The sequence below is a fragment of the Cyanistes caeruleus genome, chromosome 8, assembly GCF_971803275.1.
Source record: "Cyanistes caeruleus chromosome 8, bCyaCae1.hap1.1, whole genome shotgun sequence".
Taxonomy (NCBI): domain Eukaryota; kingdom Metazoa; phylum Chordata; class Aves; order Passeriformes; family Paridae; genus Cyanistes; species Cyanistes caeruleus.
Window position 1 is genome coordinate 1185105 of NC_141708.1, and position 16071 is coordinate 1201175.

The following is a 16071-nucleotide window of genomic DNA, read 5'->3' on the forward strand; positions in this document are numbered from 1 at the left end:
CCCAATAAAGCTCCTTTAACCCCCAATAAAGTTCCTTTAACCCCCAAAAAAGCTCCTTTAACCCAAAAAAAGCTCCTTTAACCCCAAAAAAACCTCCTTTAACCCTAAAATAAAGTTTCTTTAACCCCAAAAAAGTTCCTTTAATCCAAATAAAGTTCCTTTAACCCCCAAAAAAGCTCCTTTAACCCCCAATAAAGTTCCTTTAATCCCCAATAAAGCTCCTTTAACCCCCAATAAAGTTCCTTTAACCCAAATAAACTTCCTTTAACCCCAAAAAAACCTCCTTTAACCCTCAACAAAGTTCCTTTAACCCCCAATAAAACTCCTTTAACCCCAAAAAAGCTCCTTTAACCCCAAAAAAGCTCCTTTAACCCCATGTCCCCCTGACCGTCCTTCACATCTCCCAGATCTCATCTGCAACTACAACCTGAAGGAAAAACAAATCCCTTTTCCCTCCCCTTTTGTCTCAGCCCCATGAAATGAAATCCCCAAATTTCCCCACAAAATGCTCCCCTAATTAACATAATTAACTAACCCAAATTTCTCCTTGGCCCAGCAGAAGCCCTCGATGGATGCTCACACTCAGGCAGGTTAATTTAAATTAAATTTAAATTTTCATTTAAATCCCAGGTATTGCATCCCTGCCCTCAGCCAGGTGACACTTCCCTCTAAAACCTGGAATATTTCATGGAGGTTTGAAGGGATTTTTTCATCCCTGGCACTGAGGAGGTGACAAATGAAGTTATTTAATTTATTTAGTAGCACACAGGGTTTAAGCACTGACTGTTCCTCTCTTCATCACCCTCAGGAATAGTTTGGGGTTTTTTTTTCCTAATATTCCAACATTAAAGTGTAGGGAAAAATAATCCAGCTGAAAAGTTGGGACAAACAAGGGAAATATTGCAGAATAAGTTGGGAAATACAAATACAGCCACAGCTGCTCCAGGCACCCCGTGCCAGGCCCTCACCTCCCTCCCAGGGAACAATTCCTGCCCAATTCCACTCCTGGAATAAATAAAAATATAAATTGTCAGCAATCAGCTGCTATTCCCTGCTGCTCTGTTGTCTATAAATCCATTAACAGGACTCCATAAAGCCCAAATAAATTCCACTACACGGAATTCTGAAGGAAAACTAAATAGCATTTGGTATTTAGTATTTAATTAAAGCTTCTAACTCCTTATTTCACCACAGGGATGCTACATTTTGCTGTAATAAATTATTCTTTTCCTACTGACAACTACCTGAATGCATTTGCAATTCACTTAAGAGGATTAATTAAGGCTTGTTTTCATGACAAGGATTTTTTTTTTTTTGGAGCAATTAAAATCAGGTTTAAAGTTATAACATATATTTGATAGCAATTACTGAAACTAATCCTAGAAAATTTAATATCCATCCCTAGGAATCCTCTAACACGTGGCAGGTCCTGCTTCCCTCATCCAACCTTCTCCAGGCTGGGATGAGCCTCAACACCACTTTCACTTTGGGTTCTGAGTCTTAATTTAGAATTCATAATTTAGAATTTAGGGGGAAAAAAAAAAGCCCAGAGTTGCTCCCAAAACTTTCCAAGCTGCTGCCTGGAGCTCTGCAGCTCGCTGTCACCTCCTCCTGCAGGCACTCCTGGAAAGTCAGCCAAGGACAAGGACAAGGACAAGGACAGACTTCTCCAAGGATTCTGTGCCTTTGGACTTCACCCAGCCTCACGAGCACTGAAGCCAAATGAAATCCCCTGGATGCAGGAAGGATCCCAGGAAACCTTTCCACATCCCTGAAGGATCCCTGAGGATTCCCCAACCCTTCCAAAACCACCTAAACATTCCCAAAATGCTCCTGCCTGAGCACCCCAAATTAGCAATTAACGAGTTTGCAGAGGGCAAATGAGCTGCAGCTCATTAATAACTCCCTAAAGCCGTGCTGGGTGATTTTCCTGTTCATTAGACATGGGAGTAATTAAGAGGGGCAGGAAAAGATGATGCTCCATTAATATTCCCCCAGTCAGAACCGAGCCCAAAAAAAAAAAAACCCAAGTTGCAAATTTCACCTTCAATAATTCTGGGATGGACAGAATAATTCTGGGGTGCAAATAATGAAATCCCAACAGCCCAAATCCTGGAGCACTGGATTTTAATTGACCTTTGTGTGTCTCCAGCGAAACCCCTTGTCATACAGGTGAAATACAGAGAATATTTATATTTATTTCCTGTCTGTTTTCCCTCCTGCTGCTCCTCAGGGCTGAGGTTACTTCTCCAGGACAATCTCCAACTGGAAAGCTGTTCCAGGGATTTCTCTTCCCACTGATGTCCTCCCCATTAGTTCTCCCCCTTCAGCACAGGCAGCAATTCCCCACTTTCCTTCAGCTCCTGAAAGACAGAAATGCAGCAATTAGGGAGTTTTTTGGGATTATCCAACGGGATTCCATCGGGAAATAGTCCCTGGCAGCAGGGAATGCATTGATGCCTCTCTAGAGGTCCCTCTTGGCCACCACTCTGAGGTTTATGAAGTAATTTATATTACATTTATATTTCATATATTATATTTATTGATATATAAATCCTGGTTTGAGTGTATTTAGTGAAAAAGACAAAATTCTGAAGTGGAAAATCCCACCTTGAAAGTTCTGGTTGGTATTCCTGGATCTCCTCCCAGCTGGAATTCCAGACCCATTCCAGGCTCCCACAAAACTTTCAAACCCCAAAGGAGGAAACGCCATCCCTGGATGGATTTTGTGCCTCCCATCCATAAAACCCAACCAGAAAATAAAATTTCCTGTGGATTCTGAGCAAGGGGTGCCAGCCCAGCACACCCTGGGGACTGAAATTCAAATTACAGGGCTGGGAACTGGCCAAGAACACCAGGAAAGGCCTGGAAAACAAGGAGGGATATTCTCCTTTTCCCACATCTTGGAATAAACAACTCTCCCTTCTTTTATTCCCTATTAAAAAATGAGATTTAAACCAGTGACAGCATTCCTGTACATCAGGGTGAATTCAAACAGCACAAGGATGCAAAGGGAGGAATTACACTGGAATACCAGAGAAAAAAGGATTTTACAACATCTCCCCTTCCTGAGCACCCAAAAAGCCCCCTCACTTCTGCAATTATCTCATTTTATTTATTTAATCCCCTAAATAAATAACTAAAATAAATCTATAAATAAAGTTAATCTATAAAATGTAAGCAAAATTAATCTGTGTAATTGAAGCAATCCCTACACTTGTTAAATAAACAGAATTAATCTATATACTTTAAGTAAAATTAATCTCTATAAATAAAATTAATCTATATAAATAAAATTAATCTCTATAAATAAAATTAATCAATACAAGTAAAGCAATCCCTACACTTGTTAAATAAATAAAATTAACCTGCATACTTGAAGTGAAATTAATCTATAGAAATAGAATTAATCTATATCATTTAAATTAATCTATATACATAAATTTAATGTATAGAATTTAGGTAAAAATAATCTATATAAAAATATTAATATAATAATTTAATATAATAATTTAAATAATAAATTGATATAATAATTGAAGCAATCTCTACACTTATTAAATAAATAAAAATCTGTTTACTTTAAGTAAAATTAATCTATATAAGTAAAATTAATCTATGTAATTGAAGTAATTTTTATAAATAAAAGAAAATGATGTAATTTAAGTAACATTAATCTTTGTAAATAAAATTAACCCATATACTTTAAGCAACATTAATCTACATAAATAAAATGAGTCTATGGAATTGAAACAATCCTCACACTTTGAAATAAATCAAACAAATCTCTGGAATTTAAGTGGTACCAGTATTTTTTTAGAATTAAATGGGATTTATTGATTGAGCCTTCAGGCAGGAATGGGCTCAGGAGGATTTGGGAACTCTGGGGCTGCTCCAACAATTCCAATAAAATTCCCTTTTTCCCAGGAATGTTTTCTTGGAAAAAATACCAACATCAGGAGCAAGATTAAGGACGAGAAAAGTGCAAAACAAAAAGGGGCAAAAATGGACTTTTTCCTGGAAAAGCACAGGAATTCAGTGGGAGACAGGCAAGCAAATTCCTATAAATTGAGTTTTTATTGCAAATAAATCCAATTCCTACCTTGACAATGTCCAGCCCCCCAACCAGCTCCCCCTTGACGTAGAGCTGCGGGTACGTGGGCCAGTTGGAAAAGGATTTCAGGCCTTGGCGCACCTGGAAAATGAAATGGAATTGGGAATTGGGAATTTCAGCTCAGGAAAAGGCAGCAGGGAAATGAACCCCCAGGGCTGGGGAGCTTCTGTTACCTCCTCGTCCTCCAGGATGTCAAAAGTCTCGTAATCCACGCTGAGGAGAGGGGAAAAAATGAGAATATTCATATTAATGACAGGGGAGATGTGAAGAAATGCTCAAAAAAACAGCAAAAAACCCCCAAATTTGCAAAGGAATGTCTCAAAATGCTCCAAGAAAATTTTTAAAGCCTCGAGATTCTTTTAAAAAACCCCCCAAATGCTCAAAAAATTCTCAAAGAGCCTTCAAAATACTCAAATTACCATTCCAAGTTCTAAAATATCAAGGTTTTTTAAAAACTCTCAAAATTTTTAAAAAAAACCCTAAAAATTCTCAAAAAAAATCTCTCCTAAGTATCAAAAAAAAACCCCTCAAAAGTCTCAAAAAACCCTCAAGAGTCTCAAAACATCAAGATTTTTTAAAGACCTTAAAAATACTCAAAACCTCTCAAAATTATCACAAAAACCCTGAAAAGTCCCATAAAATCCCCTCAAAATTCTCACAGAGAAACCCCAAAATCTTGCAAAAACACTCAAAAATCTTGAAAACACTCAAAATTCTCACCAAAAACGCTCAAAAATTTTCAAAAATTCCTCCAAATTCTATCAGAATCCCTCAAAATTGTCAAGATCCCTTCAAAATTCTCAAAAAAATACTGAAAGAATCCTCAAAATTATCAAAAAACTCCTCAATAATTTATAAAAAAACCCATTAAAATTCTCAGAAAACCCTTCAATTTTACTTAAAAAGAAAAACTTACATTTGGGGAATAATTCCACACACATTTTCTAATATATTTGCCATAAAATACAGTTTTGAAACCCAAACTCAAAGCCCGTGACCTACCCAGTGTTATTCATGATTTCTAGGATTTGCTTGCTGAAGCCACATTTTGCCATCTAAAATGTAAAATACAAATGTTCAAAGGTCTCTGCTTTTTTTAATCCATGGAATTCCAGCTACACTACAGCAATTCCCAATTTTTTTTTGCTGGATGAGTCATTCCTTAATCCCTTTTCCATCCTTTATCTCATGATTTTTATGGATTTATGGGAATAAATCTGCTTTATTTTGAGGCATCACTGCCTTGATTCACCACAACAATAAACTAACAAACAAAACAGCAGCTTGTTCTATTTATTATCATTATAATTAATTATAATGAATAATTAACATCCACTGCCAACTCTTCACGGAAGGACAAAAACCACCCAGCAATTTTTAGATATTAACAGGTGTTATTATCTATATTAATAGATATTAATAGAAATATCTAATATTTAGGTACTATTCAGCAATAATAAAAACAGGGGCTGTTCTGTGGTTTATAGAAGCATCAAATAAAAGCAGCAGTGATTTGAATCAAGGAAGAACAAGGTGAAAATTCAATATTTCCTGGAGCACTCCACGTTACCTGTTTGTTTCCCTTCATAAAGAGCATGACAGGAGCTTTGTTTATCAAGGATTTAAGCCTACAAAAAGACAGAAAATACCTTGGTTATCACCCCAGACAAAATGCAGAAGTGGAAATGAATAAATGGATGAATCTCCAAGAATTCCCCATTGGATGGGTCAGGAGAGAATCCCATTCCCAGCAGGAATCCATCTCAGGTTGGTTAAAAACATCCCTAAAACTTCCCCAAGCTGCTCCTTAAAAACACATTTCATGGAGTGTTTTAACCTAAAAAAAACTTGGGAAGGTTTTTTTAAGGGACCCTTAAAACCTTTTGGGAAGCAGAGGAACATTTCCCATTCCCTTCTTTCCCTAAAAAGTTTGTGCAGAGCGAAAAAATTCCATTTAAATGGAGTTACTGCTTGTGCAATTTGCAAACTTCCACCCAGAACTGGCCAGAAAATGTTGAATTTCTTAATAAAATCCTTAAACAGCACAGGAAGGGGCTAAAAGGCTTTAAAAAAATAAGTTTTTAGAGGCCACAAAAAGTAAGTTTTTAAAGGTGAGCCCATCCACCGTTATCTGCAATTTAATCTCTGCTAAAAACATTAATTGGGGTTTGTGCCCTCAGGGGAAGAACTGCAAAGTAAAGGAACCCAAGGCACAGGACAAATTTGGAAGGAATGAATAAATCCCTAAAATTTAGAATGATGGGATTATTATTAATCACCACTTTGAAATGGGATTTATTAAATTCTTTCTGCACTGAGGAGGGAGAAGAACCAGGCAGGGACACCAGAGCTGGGAAATCTGTGGCAAATAAAGCTGGAAAAAGCTTAAAAAGATGATTTTCCCAGTTATTCCCAAAGAATAAATTCTTAAAATGAGACAAGAAGGAATTTATCTATATTTATATATATAAATCTATATGTATCTATCTATCTATATATTTAAGTAAATATATACAGATATATAAATAGAAATATATAGATTTAAAAATACATAGATATATAGATTTATAAATATGTGGATACATCTATATAAATAGATATACACATAAATAAACAGATACATAAATAGAAATATATAGATACAAAAATTATATATACAATATATATTAATATAATATAAAATATTTATTAATGTAATAATATATAATTTATGTTAATATAATATTTATCTTTATATAGATACAAATAATTTCTGTCAGTATAGAGATAAGTATATAAATATCTATTATAACAATATAGATATATAGATATGAAATATATGAATAGATATATAAGTAGCTATATAAAAATATAGATAATTTATAACTATATAAACTATATAACTATATAAATAGCTACACAAAAATAAATATATAAATAGATATTTTATATACATATATCTATTTATATATATATAAATATATATTTATATATAGAGAGACATATATAAATATATACAGGCATCTACAGATGTATAGATACATACATATAAAAACAGATGTATAAATATATAAATAGATAAGCAGAAATTAAACCACAAATATAAGTAAAGACTCTTGGACTTTAATGCACAAACCCCAAGAGACATTGAAAAACTGCAGGAATTCTGTAAGTCAATAAATTCTTGAGGTGCTTCCAATAAAGTAGGAATTTCCAGGGGGTTTCTCCTATCTGAACATAATAAAAAAACAACTCAAAAATTGTTATAATTCACCCACCTGTCCTCCAACTTCTGGGCCTTTGGGCAGATTGTGTCCAGCTCTCCTGATGCCTCGAGCTCCTGAGAAAATTAGAGGGGGAGAAAAAGCCAAAAAATGAGGTGGGAAAAGCAAGAACAAGGCATTTATGGCAATGCAGAAAGGTGAGGGAATTGCACTGACATTGAAAAGCAAAAAAAGGCATTTATGGCAATGCAGAAAGGTGAGAGAACTGCACTGACACTGAAAAGCAAAAAAAGGCATTTATGGCAATGCAGAAAGGTGAGAGAATTGCACAGAGTGACATTGAAAAGCAAAAAAAGGCATTTATGGCAATGCAGAAAGGTGAGAGAACTGCAGAGTGACCTTGATGATGTCCAGGCCCCCGATGAGCTCCCCAGACACGTAGAGCTGAGGGTAGGTTGGCCAGTTGGAGAAAGTTTTCAGCCCCTGCCGAACCTCCTCGTCTGAGAAAATATCGAAGCTGCTGAAGGCGACGCCGTGCTTGGTCAGGATTTCCACCATCTGCTTGCTGAAGCCTAAAAAAAAGGGAATTAAATGGGATCAAAACACCTCTGGGTGATATTCTGGTTTATTGACAGCTTCAAACAAGATAAAAGGGAAAAAAAAAGCTATTTAAGACCAGGAAAATACCATTTAATACCATTTCTGTTTAGGTATTTATTACTGTTGGTTTCTTTATTATTTATTAATGTTCCTACTAGTTTAGCTTAAAAACTGGACTTTATTTATATTTCTATTATATATACATATTTATTATATTATATTATATATATTATATATATTGTACTCTAGTATACTATAGTATATTATATTATAAAATATAGCATATTAATTATATATTACATTATATATAATTGTTTTACATTATTTTTACATTGCATTACATTGTATTACATTGCATTACATTGTATTACATTGTATTACATTGTTTTACATTGTATATGTATTTATTACATTTATATTTATTTATATTTTCTACTATTCTACTTTAGGAGGATCCTTTCTTACTTCACCTAAAAGGTAAATTCCTTTTTATTGCTTTATATTTTTTATGTTCTCCTGAGTATTTAATGCTCTTTTACTACCCCTGTGAGACCTTCATACCATGTTTTATTTTCTTTTCTGGCAGATTTTCATATCAACACCCTCAGCAGCGTATTTAGCACTGAATATTCTGATTTTACAAGACTTTATGTGTTTAGAAGTGGCCATCCTGAGGAGAAAAGTTTCTCCCTTTTTTGTAACTAAGCATCTTTTTCCCTGAGAAAATTGTCACGTTATTTGTAAAGAGTTGTAGGTATGGCAAGTTTAATATTAATGAATTTTCCAAGTCCCAGGCAACACAATCACATCGTTCAGAGAGAGGATCCAGCAGAATCTGCCCCTCAATCAACACAATAATCAGGTTTTGTATCTTTGCCAGGTCTGCAACCCTTCCAATTCCCTCCAAGAATTCCCCCAAAGGCTGTGCAAATGGAAACCTTTACACAAACGTTAAATTAAAAAAAGAGAGAAGGAGACAAGGCTTAAAGGCTTGAATAAAAGAATAAAAAATCAATGTTTATTTGGGGCAAGGATGGAAGTGCCCTCGGGTTTGGGATGGATCAGACTCAGCTCTGTGGCTCCTTCCCTCCCTGGCTCTGCCCAGCCTCTCTCAGGGGATTTTACAGAACCATGGAACCAACAGAGCCAGGGAATTACAGAGCCATGGAACCATGGAATCACAGAGCCATGAAACCATGGAATCACAGAGCCATGGGATCACAGAGCCATGGAATCACAGAGCCATGGAACCATGGAATCACAGAGCCATGGGATCACAGAGCCATGGAATCACAGAGCCATGGAACCATGGAATCACAGAGCCAGGGAATCACAGAGCCAGGGAATCACAGAGCCATGGAACCATGGAATCACAGAGCCATGAAACCATGGAATCACAGAGCCATGGAATCACAGAGCCATGGAATCACAGAGCCATGGAACCATGGAATCACAGAGCCATGGGATCACAGAGCCATGGAATCACAGAGCCATGGAACCATGGAATCACAGAGCCAGGGAATCACAGAGCCATGGAACCATGGGATCACAGAGCCAGGGAATCACAGAGCCATGGAATCACAGAGCCATGGAATCACAGAGCCATGGAATCACAGAGCCATGGAATCACAGAGCCATGGAATCACAGAGCCATGGAATCACAGAGCCATGGAACCATGGAATCACAGAGCCATGGAACCATGGAATCACAGAGCCATGGAATCACAGAGCCATGGAACCATGGAATCACAAAGCCATGGAATCACAAAGCCAGGGAATCACAGAGCCATGGAACCATGGAATCACAGAGCCAGGGAATCACAGAGCCAGGGAACCATGGAATCACAGAACCATGGAATCACAGAGCCAGGGAACCATGGAATCACAGAGCCATGGAATCACAAAGCCATGCCTCCAAACCACAGAGAGACCCCAGCAGAACCTCACCGCAGCGAGGCTCTTTGGGAGAGCCCTTCATGAAGAGCATGCAGGGGGCAGCGTTGATGAGTTTCCTCAGGCGGGCGTGCAGCTGCTCCTGGGCGGAGGCGGCGGGGCCGGCGGCGGGGGCAGCGCCGGCCGCGTGCCGCTGCACCTTCTGCGCCAGCTCCGGAGCGTGCGCGCCATCCAGCCTGTCCACCTTCTGGGAATTCTGCAGGGAAAAACACAGCCTTCAGCACGGGAGGGACTGAAAACACGGCAAAGGAACCTGGAAAAGGAACCAGGAAAAGGAACCAGGAAAAGGACCCAGGAAAAGGACCCAGGAAAAGGAACCAGGAAAAGGAACCAGGAAAAGGAACCAGGAAAAGGAACCAGGAAAAGGAACCAGGAAAAGGAACCAGGAAAAGGAACCAGGAAAAGGAACCAGGAAAAGGAACCAGGAAAAGGAACCAGGAAAAGGAACCAGGAAAAGGAACCAGGAAAAGGAACCAGGAAAAGGCAGCCGGGAAAAGGCAGCCGGGAAAAGGCCGGCTTTCCAGGGAAGGTCTGCGTTCCCAGGGCCTTCCTGGGCTGCATTAGTGCCTAACTCTGAGCTCCTGACAGAGTCTTCTTACCTGTCACATTTTGGGCAGACAAAACAGCCCCTCTAAACCTGAAACTCAAGCACACCCCACAGCCTCAGGCCCCAAAAGTAAAAACACAAGTGAATTTTAGGGGAGCAAACTGGGGGTAAATGACTTCATTAGCTGAAGCTGGAATTGGAGCATTAACCCCTGATATGTAAATGGAGCAAACTTGTAATTGTGTGAAACACATGACCATTGTCCAGCCCCTCAGAGGCTTCTGACTGCCCAAGGTGCAGCTACTGAAGGCCTTTAATAAATACCCACTTTATTCTTTTAATCTGCTCTGGCCTCTGTTCTAGGGAGCCACTCCATCAGTAACAGCAGCAAGTTTGCCTCTAGAAATACTTATTAAAGAAAATATTATCAATTTTGTCATCACAGGCAAATAGCACCCAAACAGAATTGGTATTTCTATTATTACTGTATTTACTTGGGGATTTTTCCAACTACAACACAAACAAACACTGCTGTAAATTTTTTAACCCAAGTACAACAACTAAAAAACCATGTATGAATCCCAAAGCACTTAAGGAAGCCCTGAAATATTCCATACAAAGTGCAAAAACCATTTCTATCTCCATTTTTAGGTTCCACTGGATAGACTTCAATCAGTTCCAGAAGTGTTTCCTCACTGAGAAAGCTCCTACAGTTCTGCTAGAGAATTACAAAAGTATTAAGAGTCCACATGGATTCTATTTTCTCTTAAACCCATTTTCTCTTAAATTCATTTCCTCCTAATCCATTTCCACTTACCTTAAAGAACAGGAACGTTGGAACAGAACTAATTCCATATTTTTCAGACACTTCAGGCACAGCCTCAGCTTCCAGCTAAAAAACAAACCAAAAAAAACCCAACCCCGAATTATTTTCATAATCCTCTTTAAAGTTTCACCGTGAGTGTCAATCCTGGAATGTTCTCCCTGGCATTTTATCCATTTAAACAGGATCTGCTGCTGAAGTTTGTAGGACATTTGCATTTAAATGAGACTCTCTGGGCTGCCATGGAACCTCCACGGTGTCAAAACAGGTTCAGAGGTTTTTATTTTGTTGCACATTTCAAAAGATGCCCGGAGGCTGCGAATAAAATTTTTGGTGCACTCCTGATGTAGTAAATTTTCAATCCTGTGCAGCTCCTGCTATATTGGAATCCATAAATCACTGCCCCCCAGTTATGTCACCATCACAAAAGTTCTTTTGTGCCCCTTTGGGGGGCTCTATATCACCCCTGACATCTGCAGCCTCCTGCAAACTCCGAGGAAAAACGAGGCTGAACTTGATTTTTAACTCCTGCGAGGCTGCTGAGTGCCCAGCCTGGGATTACTGCTCCCATTTTCATCATGCAGGGATTTGCTATGAACATTTATCTCCACTGGTTCAGATTCTGAGCTACACGGGCTCTTAATGAACCCACTAATTAGAGAGGCAAAGCAGGAGCAGCAGAACTGAGCCCCTGCAAATCACCACTCTAACAGAATCAGCTGGGAAACTACAGCTGGAAAATGAAAACTTGCATTCAAAATTATATATAATTAAAAGAGAACAGATAATTCCAATTATTGATTCTTTCTCCAGGGGTAAATGATGACTTCCACCTCTAATACCCATTATCTTTCCCAGCAAAATTTCCTGCTTGGATATTTATGTTCCACATGACACAGAACAGATTTCACTTTGTATGTCAGGAAGTTGCTCTTAGTGGCACAGCTTCCCAAAATGTTGTTTGTGAGTGTTCTGGGATGTGAACACACTGATTTCAACCAAACATCTGAGGAGGTGACAGGTGCTGGCCAACTCAAAGGCAGGCTGGATATTCTGGAATACAAAAATCCCGCCAGGAACTGCCAAAATGAAACATATAATATATTATATCATATATTCCTCTTGAGGAGCTCCTCCCTCCAAAATGTATCAGTAAAATTCACCCAAGAATTTTTATCAGCTTATTTTCTCTAAGCAAGAACACCAGTATTTATTACATTTATATTTATTTACTGGGAGGAGGGAAGTTAAGGGGGTGCAACTATCTTGGTTTTACAGCCCTGGATGACTTTGGAACCTCGTTATTAAAAAATAAATTACAGCTGAATAATAAAGATCATAAATAATATAGGAATAATAAAAAGGCAACTGAGAGATTTCAGACTTAGTTGGGCTGAGTAAAAGCTTCTAAACTCTAGGTAAATTTAAACATCTTGAATTTGCAATATGTTGAAAATTAGTCTTTTGAAGCTGTAAGTCATAAAATACCAGTAAAATAATTCTGTCCTGTTTTACAAATACCAACTGAGAGGAATCATTAAAAAAAACCAGACACATATCCTAAAGGCTGTAAAAATCACATTAAAATGCTCACACACAGCTGGCTGCTCCATTGCTCCCTGCCCTCATCATCCCACAAGTGTCTCATTAACCAGAGAAATCTGCTTTAAAACCAACAGCACACGGATGAAGTGAATTCCTTTTTCCTTCCCCTGGATCTCAGTGGGATGTGCAGAGGGTCTCACAAAGCAGAGTGACAACACTGCAGGGGCTGAATTCAGCTTCCTGAAGGGTCACTTTGGGAATCCCAAGATCCCTGAACCAGCAACATCTCCAAGGCTGAATCCCCCGGGACAGGGGAAAGTGTCTCTGCCCATGGCAGGCATGGCACTGGGTGGGCTCTCCGGTCCTTTCCCACCCAAAGAACTCCAGGATTCCCTGACAGCAGCAGCACCTCTGGGATAACAGATGTGAGGGGGCATTTGAAATGGGCCATCCAGGCACTCCAGGAGGAGCCTCCCCCCTCCTCTGGAATATTTCCCTCCCCCAGGGCTCACCTGCACGAAGGCCACATGGCTGTGCTCCCGTGCCAGCGCTGCCATCACCTCGTTCATCTGCGCGCACTGCGGAGCCCAGGGCGCCCAGAAGTGCACAACCACCAGGGACCTGGGGACAAACAGCACTGCTGGGAAAACGCCAACACCTCCGGCATCCTGGAGCCACAGAGCTTGGGAATGGCCCCAGCATCACCAGCCAGCTGCTCCCTGCCCACCTGAGCCCCGAGTGCCACCTCCAGGAATTCCTTGGGCACTCCGTAAAAACTCTCCCCCGCCGCCTTCCTGAGATAAAAAACCAAGAACCTTTAAGGCACAGCCAGGACTTTCTTTCCCAGGGAACATCCAGACAAATGATGCAGCACAAAACCCATGGAATGGTGTTTTTCTGCTTTCATTAGCTCCAGCTTCTTATTGCAGGTTTTCTGGGATGTCTGGGATTGGGACACAGCTCTCAAAGGTGTGAGCAGAAATCTCACTGCACTGGGTACCAGCTCCCAGGGGCTAAAACACCTGGGATGACAACACTGACAAGATATTGGAATTTTCAGTTCTGTTCTCTGTGTTTGTAGAGCTCAAACCCACCTGAGAATGGGAATAAGGAATTAAAGATACAGTGTATTAATATTAATTTACTTAGAAAACTTCTAAGCCACTTCATGCCTTTTATTCCTAAATAAAGGAAGTTCACTGGAAATTGGAACAGCTGCATGGGAAGCACAAGATCCCTGCAATATATTCATTTTTATCCCCAGGAAGAACATATTTTAAATTCATTTGCACTATTTTGGAGATGTTTTGTTTTTTTTGATTTTTTTTTTAATTCATTCACAGAACAATTCAGATTTTGCAATGGAACTGCTCTCTGAGTGCTGCAATTTCACCTTAAAAAAGCCAGAGTAACTGAAAACATTAAGAAAGATAAAAATAAAGACTTGGCAAAATGAAACACTTAAGTGATTGTAAACAAAGAGCTCCTTGCATTCAACCAAGGTTAAAAAAGAAAGATCCACTATTAAACAGGGCAAGGACAAAAAGGTTATGAAAAATCCCCAATTTTCTCTTTAAATGTCAACATTTACATTTATTCTACAACACAAACTTACTGATACCCCGATGCAAGAAATGTTAATTTTCTGAAACAAGAAATCCTATGAAATTAACATGTAATTATAAATGCTGTTTTCAAGGGAAGCAGAGGAAGAGTTATCAGAATTATCAACTCATCTTGGCTCCAAGAACACGGATAAAATAAAATAATCAATTCCTTTAGACAGAAAACTGATTGATGTTCTGTGACAGAGGCAATGAGAAAATTACTGCTGGGGTTTTTTAAATATCCTTAAAATCCTGTGTTTGCTCCTGAAGCTGTTTTCATTTGGACACTTGAGTTTCTTCTGTAATACAAAATAATCCAGCTGAAGGACAGCTCCAGGAGGGGAAGTTTGGGAGAAATTCCATTCCTTTTTCCTGGAGCCATCATTTAACAGCATTTCCTGCTGCTGTCTGCAAGAACTGATGCTGGCACTGCACCACACTTTTAATCACCTGTAAATCTCCAATTACAGAGGTGATTAATGCAGCTCTTCCCTCCCAAAGTTAAACACCTGCATGGAACACTGGAATAAAAGCACCGGGATTGTTCCAGGACAGGATGGACAGGGCTGGGACATGGAAAGTGTCCCTGGGTGGGCGTTCAGCTCCCAAACCAGGCTGTGACTGGAGGAAAAGCAGAGCCCTGTCATTAATCATTAGATAAAAAAGCAGATTAATGAGAACCCTGAGCAGGAGATGAATAATTCAGAGTGACTTCTGTGTCAGTAACACCCAAACGCTGCTGTTCCCATTGAAATGTCACTGTTGTTCCCACTGAAATGTCCTGGCGGTTTTGCTGACAATTCCACGGTTGCAGGACAATCCCAGCTCGCAGGGCAGCTCAGGTTTGTACGATTTTCCAGCCAATTCACCCAATCTGGCCCCAAATTCCCTGCGGCAGGAGCTGCTGCAGGGCGGCTCCTCCGGCTGCTGAGCCAGGGGAACGGGGGGCTGCCAAACCCCGAGCCCAGGCTGGGCCTAAACCGAGCCCAGGCCGGGCCCAAACCGAGCCCGGGCCGGGCCCAAACCGAGCCCAAACCGAGCTCAAACCCCGAGCCCAGGCCAGGCCCAAACCGAGCCCAGGCCGGGCCCTCGCGCAGTCTGGGGCTCGCTGTGTCTCGGTTTTGGGGTTTTTCATCTCCCCCGCGCAGCTTTCACCGAGCGCTGCGGCAGCACCGGCCCCTCCCGAGCTGGGAGACCCGGGAGGGGACACCGGGATGGCACCGAGGGACGGGAACACCGGGATGGCACCGAGGGACGGGACACCGGGAAGGGCCAAAGGAACGGGGCCTCCCCCGCTGTCCCCTCACCTGTCCGGGCGCTGCAGCAGCTGCTGGAAGTGCTCGGCGGAGCCCGCGGCCGCCACCGCGCCCGCCATGGCCGGGCTGAGGGAGGGACACGTGGTGTCACCCGCCGGTCACGTGGTGTCACCTGCCGGTCACGCGCTTCCGCCCGGTCACGCGCTTCCGCCCGCGTCACGTGCCCTCTCTGTATCACGTGTTCTCTCTGTATCACGTGTGAGTCCTGTATCACGTGTCCCCCGTGTCACGTGTCCCGGGCTGCTCCCGGTGTCCCTCAGCCCGGCCCGGAGCGCTCCTGAGGGGCCTCCGGGATGTGCCGGTGTAAAATCCTGCTAAATCCGGTGTAAAATCCTGCTCAAAGCGGCGGCTCCGGGATGTTCC

At 40.7% G+C, this 16071-nt stretch overlaps 1 protein-coding gene across 2 annotated transcripts; it reads right to left on the reverse strand.

Annotated features, from left to right (window-relative positions):
* Positions 1–2110: 2110 nt before the first annotated feature.
* Positions 2111–16071, reverse strand: GLRX3 (glutaredoxin 3). 2 transcript variants are annotated; one of them, XM_086899362.1, is made up of 11 exons: positions 15700–16071; positions 13298–13406; positions 11235–11309; positions 9865–10066; positions 7717–7889; positions 7372–7433; positions 5685–5742; positions 5117–5169; positions 4288–4327; positions 4103–4195; positions 2111–2363 (listed from the first exon to the last, which is right to left on the reverse strand). In XM_086899362.1, exons 1-11 carry the CDS (start codon positions 15765–15767, stop codon positions 2313–2315), a joined length of 984 nt encoding a protein of 327 aa, XP_086755488.1. In that variant the 5' UTR covers positions 15768–16071; the 3' UTR covers positions 2111–2312. The 2 variants fall into 2 exon arrangements, with proteins under 2 accessions (XP_086755488.1, XP_086755489.1); XM_086899363.1 differs by lacking the exons at positions 13298–13406; positions 15700–16071 and having other exon boundaries at positions 9865–10123; positions 10319–11309.

Excerpts from the sequence above, each read along its gene's own strand:
- GLRX3 (XM_086899362.1), bottom strand. The coding sequence starts at position 15,767 with ATGGCGGGCGCGGTGGCGGCCGCGGGCTCCGCCGAGCACTTCCAGCAG. Across the intron at positions 7,890-9,864 it reads TCCCAAAGAGCCTCGCTGCG|GCTTCAGCAAGCAGATGGTG; the intron begins GTGAGGTTCTGC and ends CCTTTTTTTTAG. Across the intron at positions 5,743-7,371 it reads GCCCAGAAGTTGGAGGACAG|GCTTAAATCCTTGATAAACA; the intron begins GTGGGTGAATTA and ends GTCTTTTTGTAG.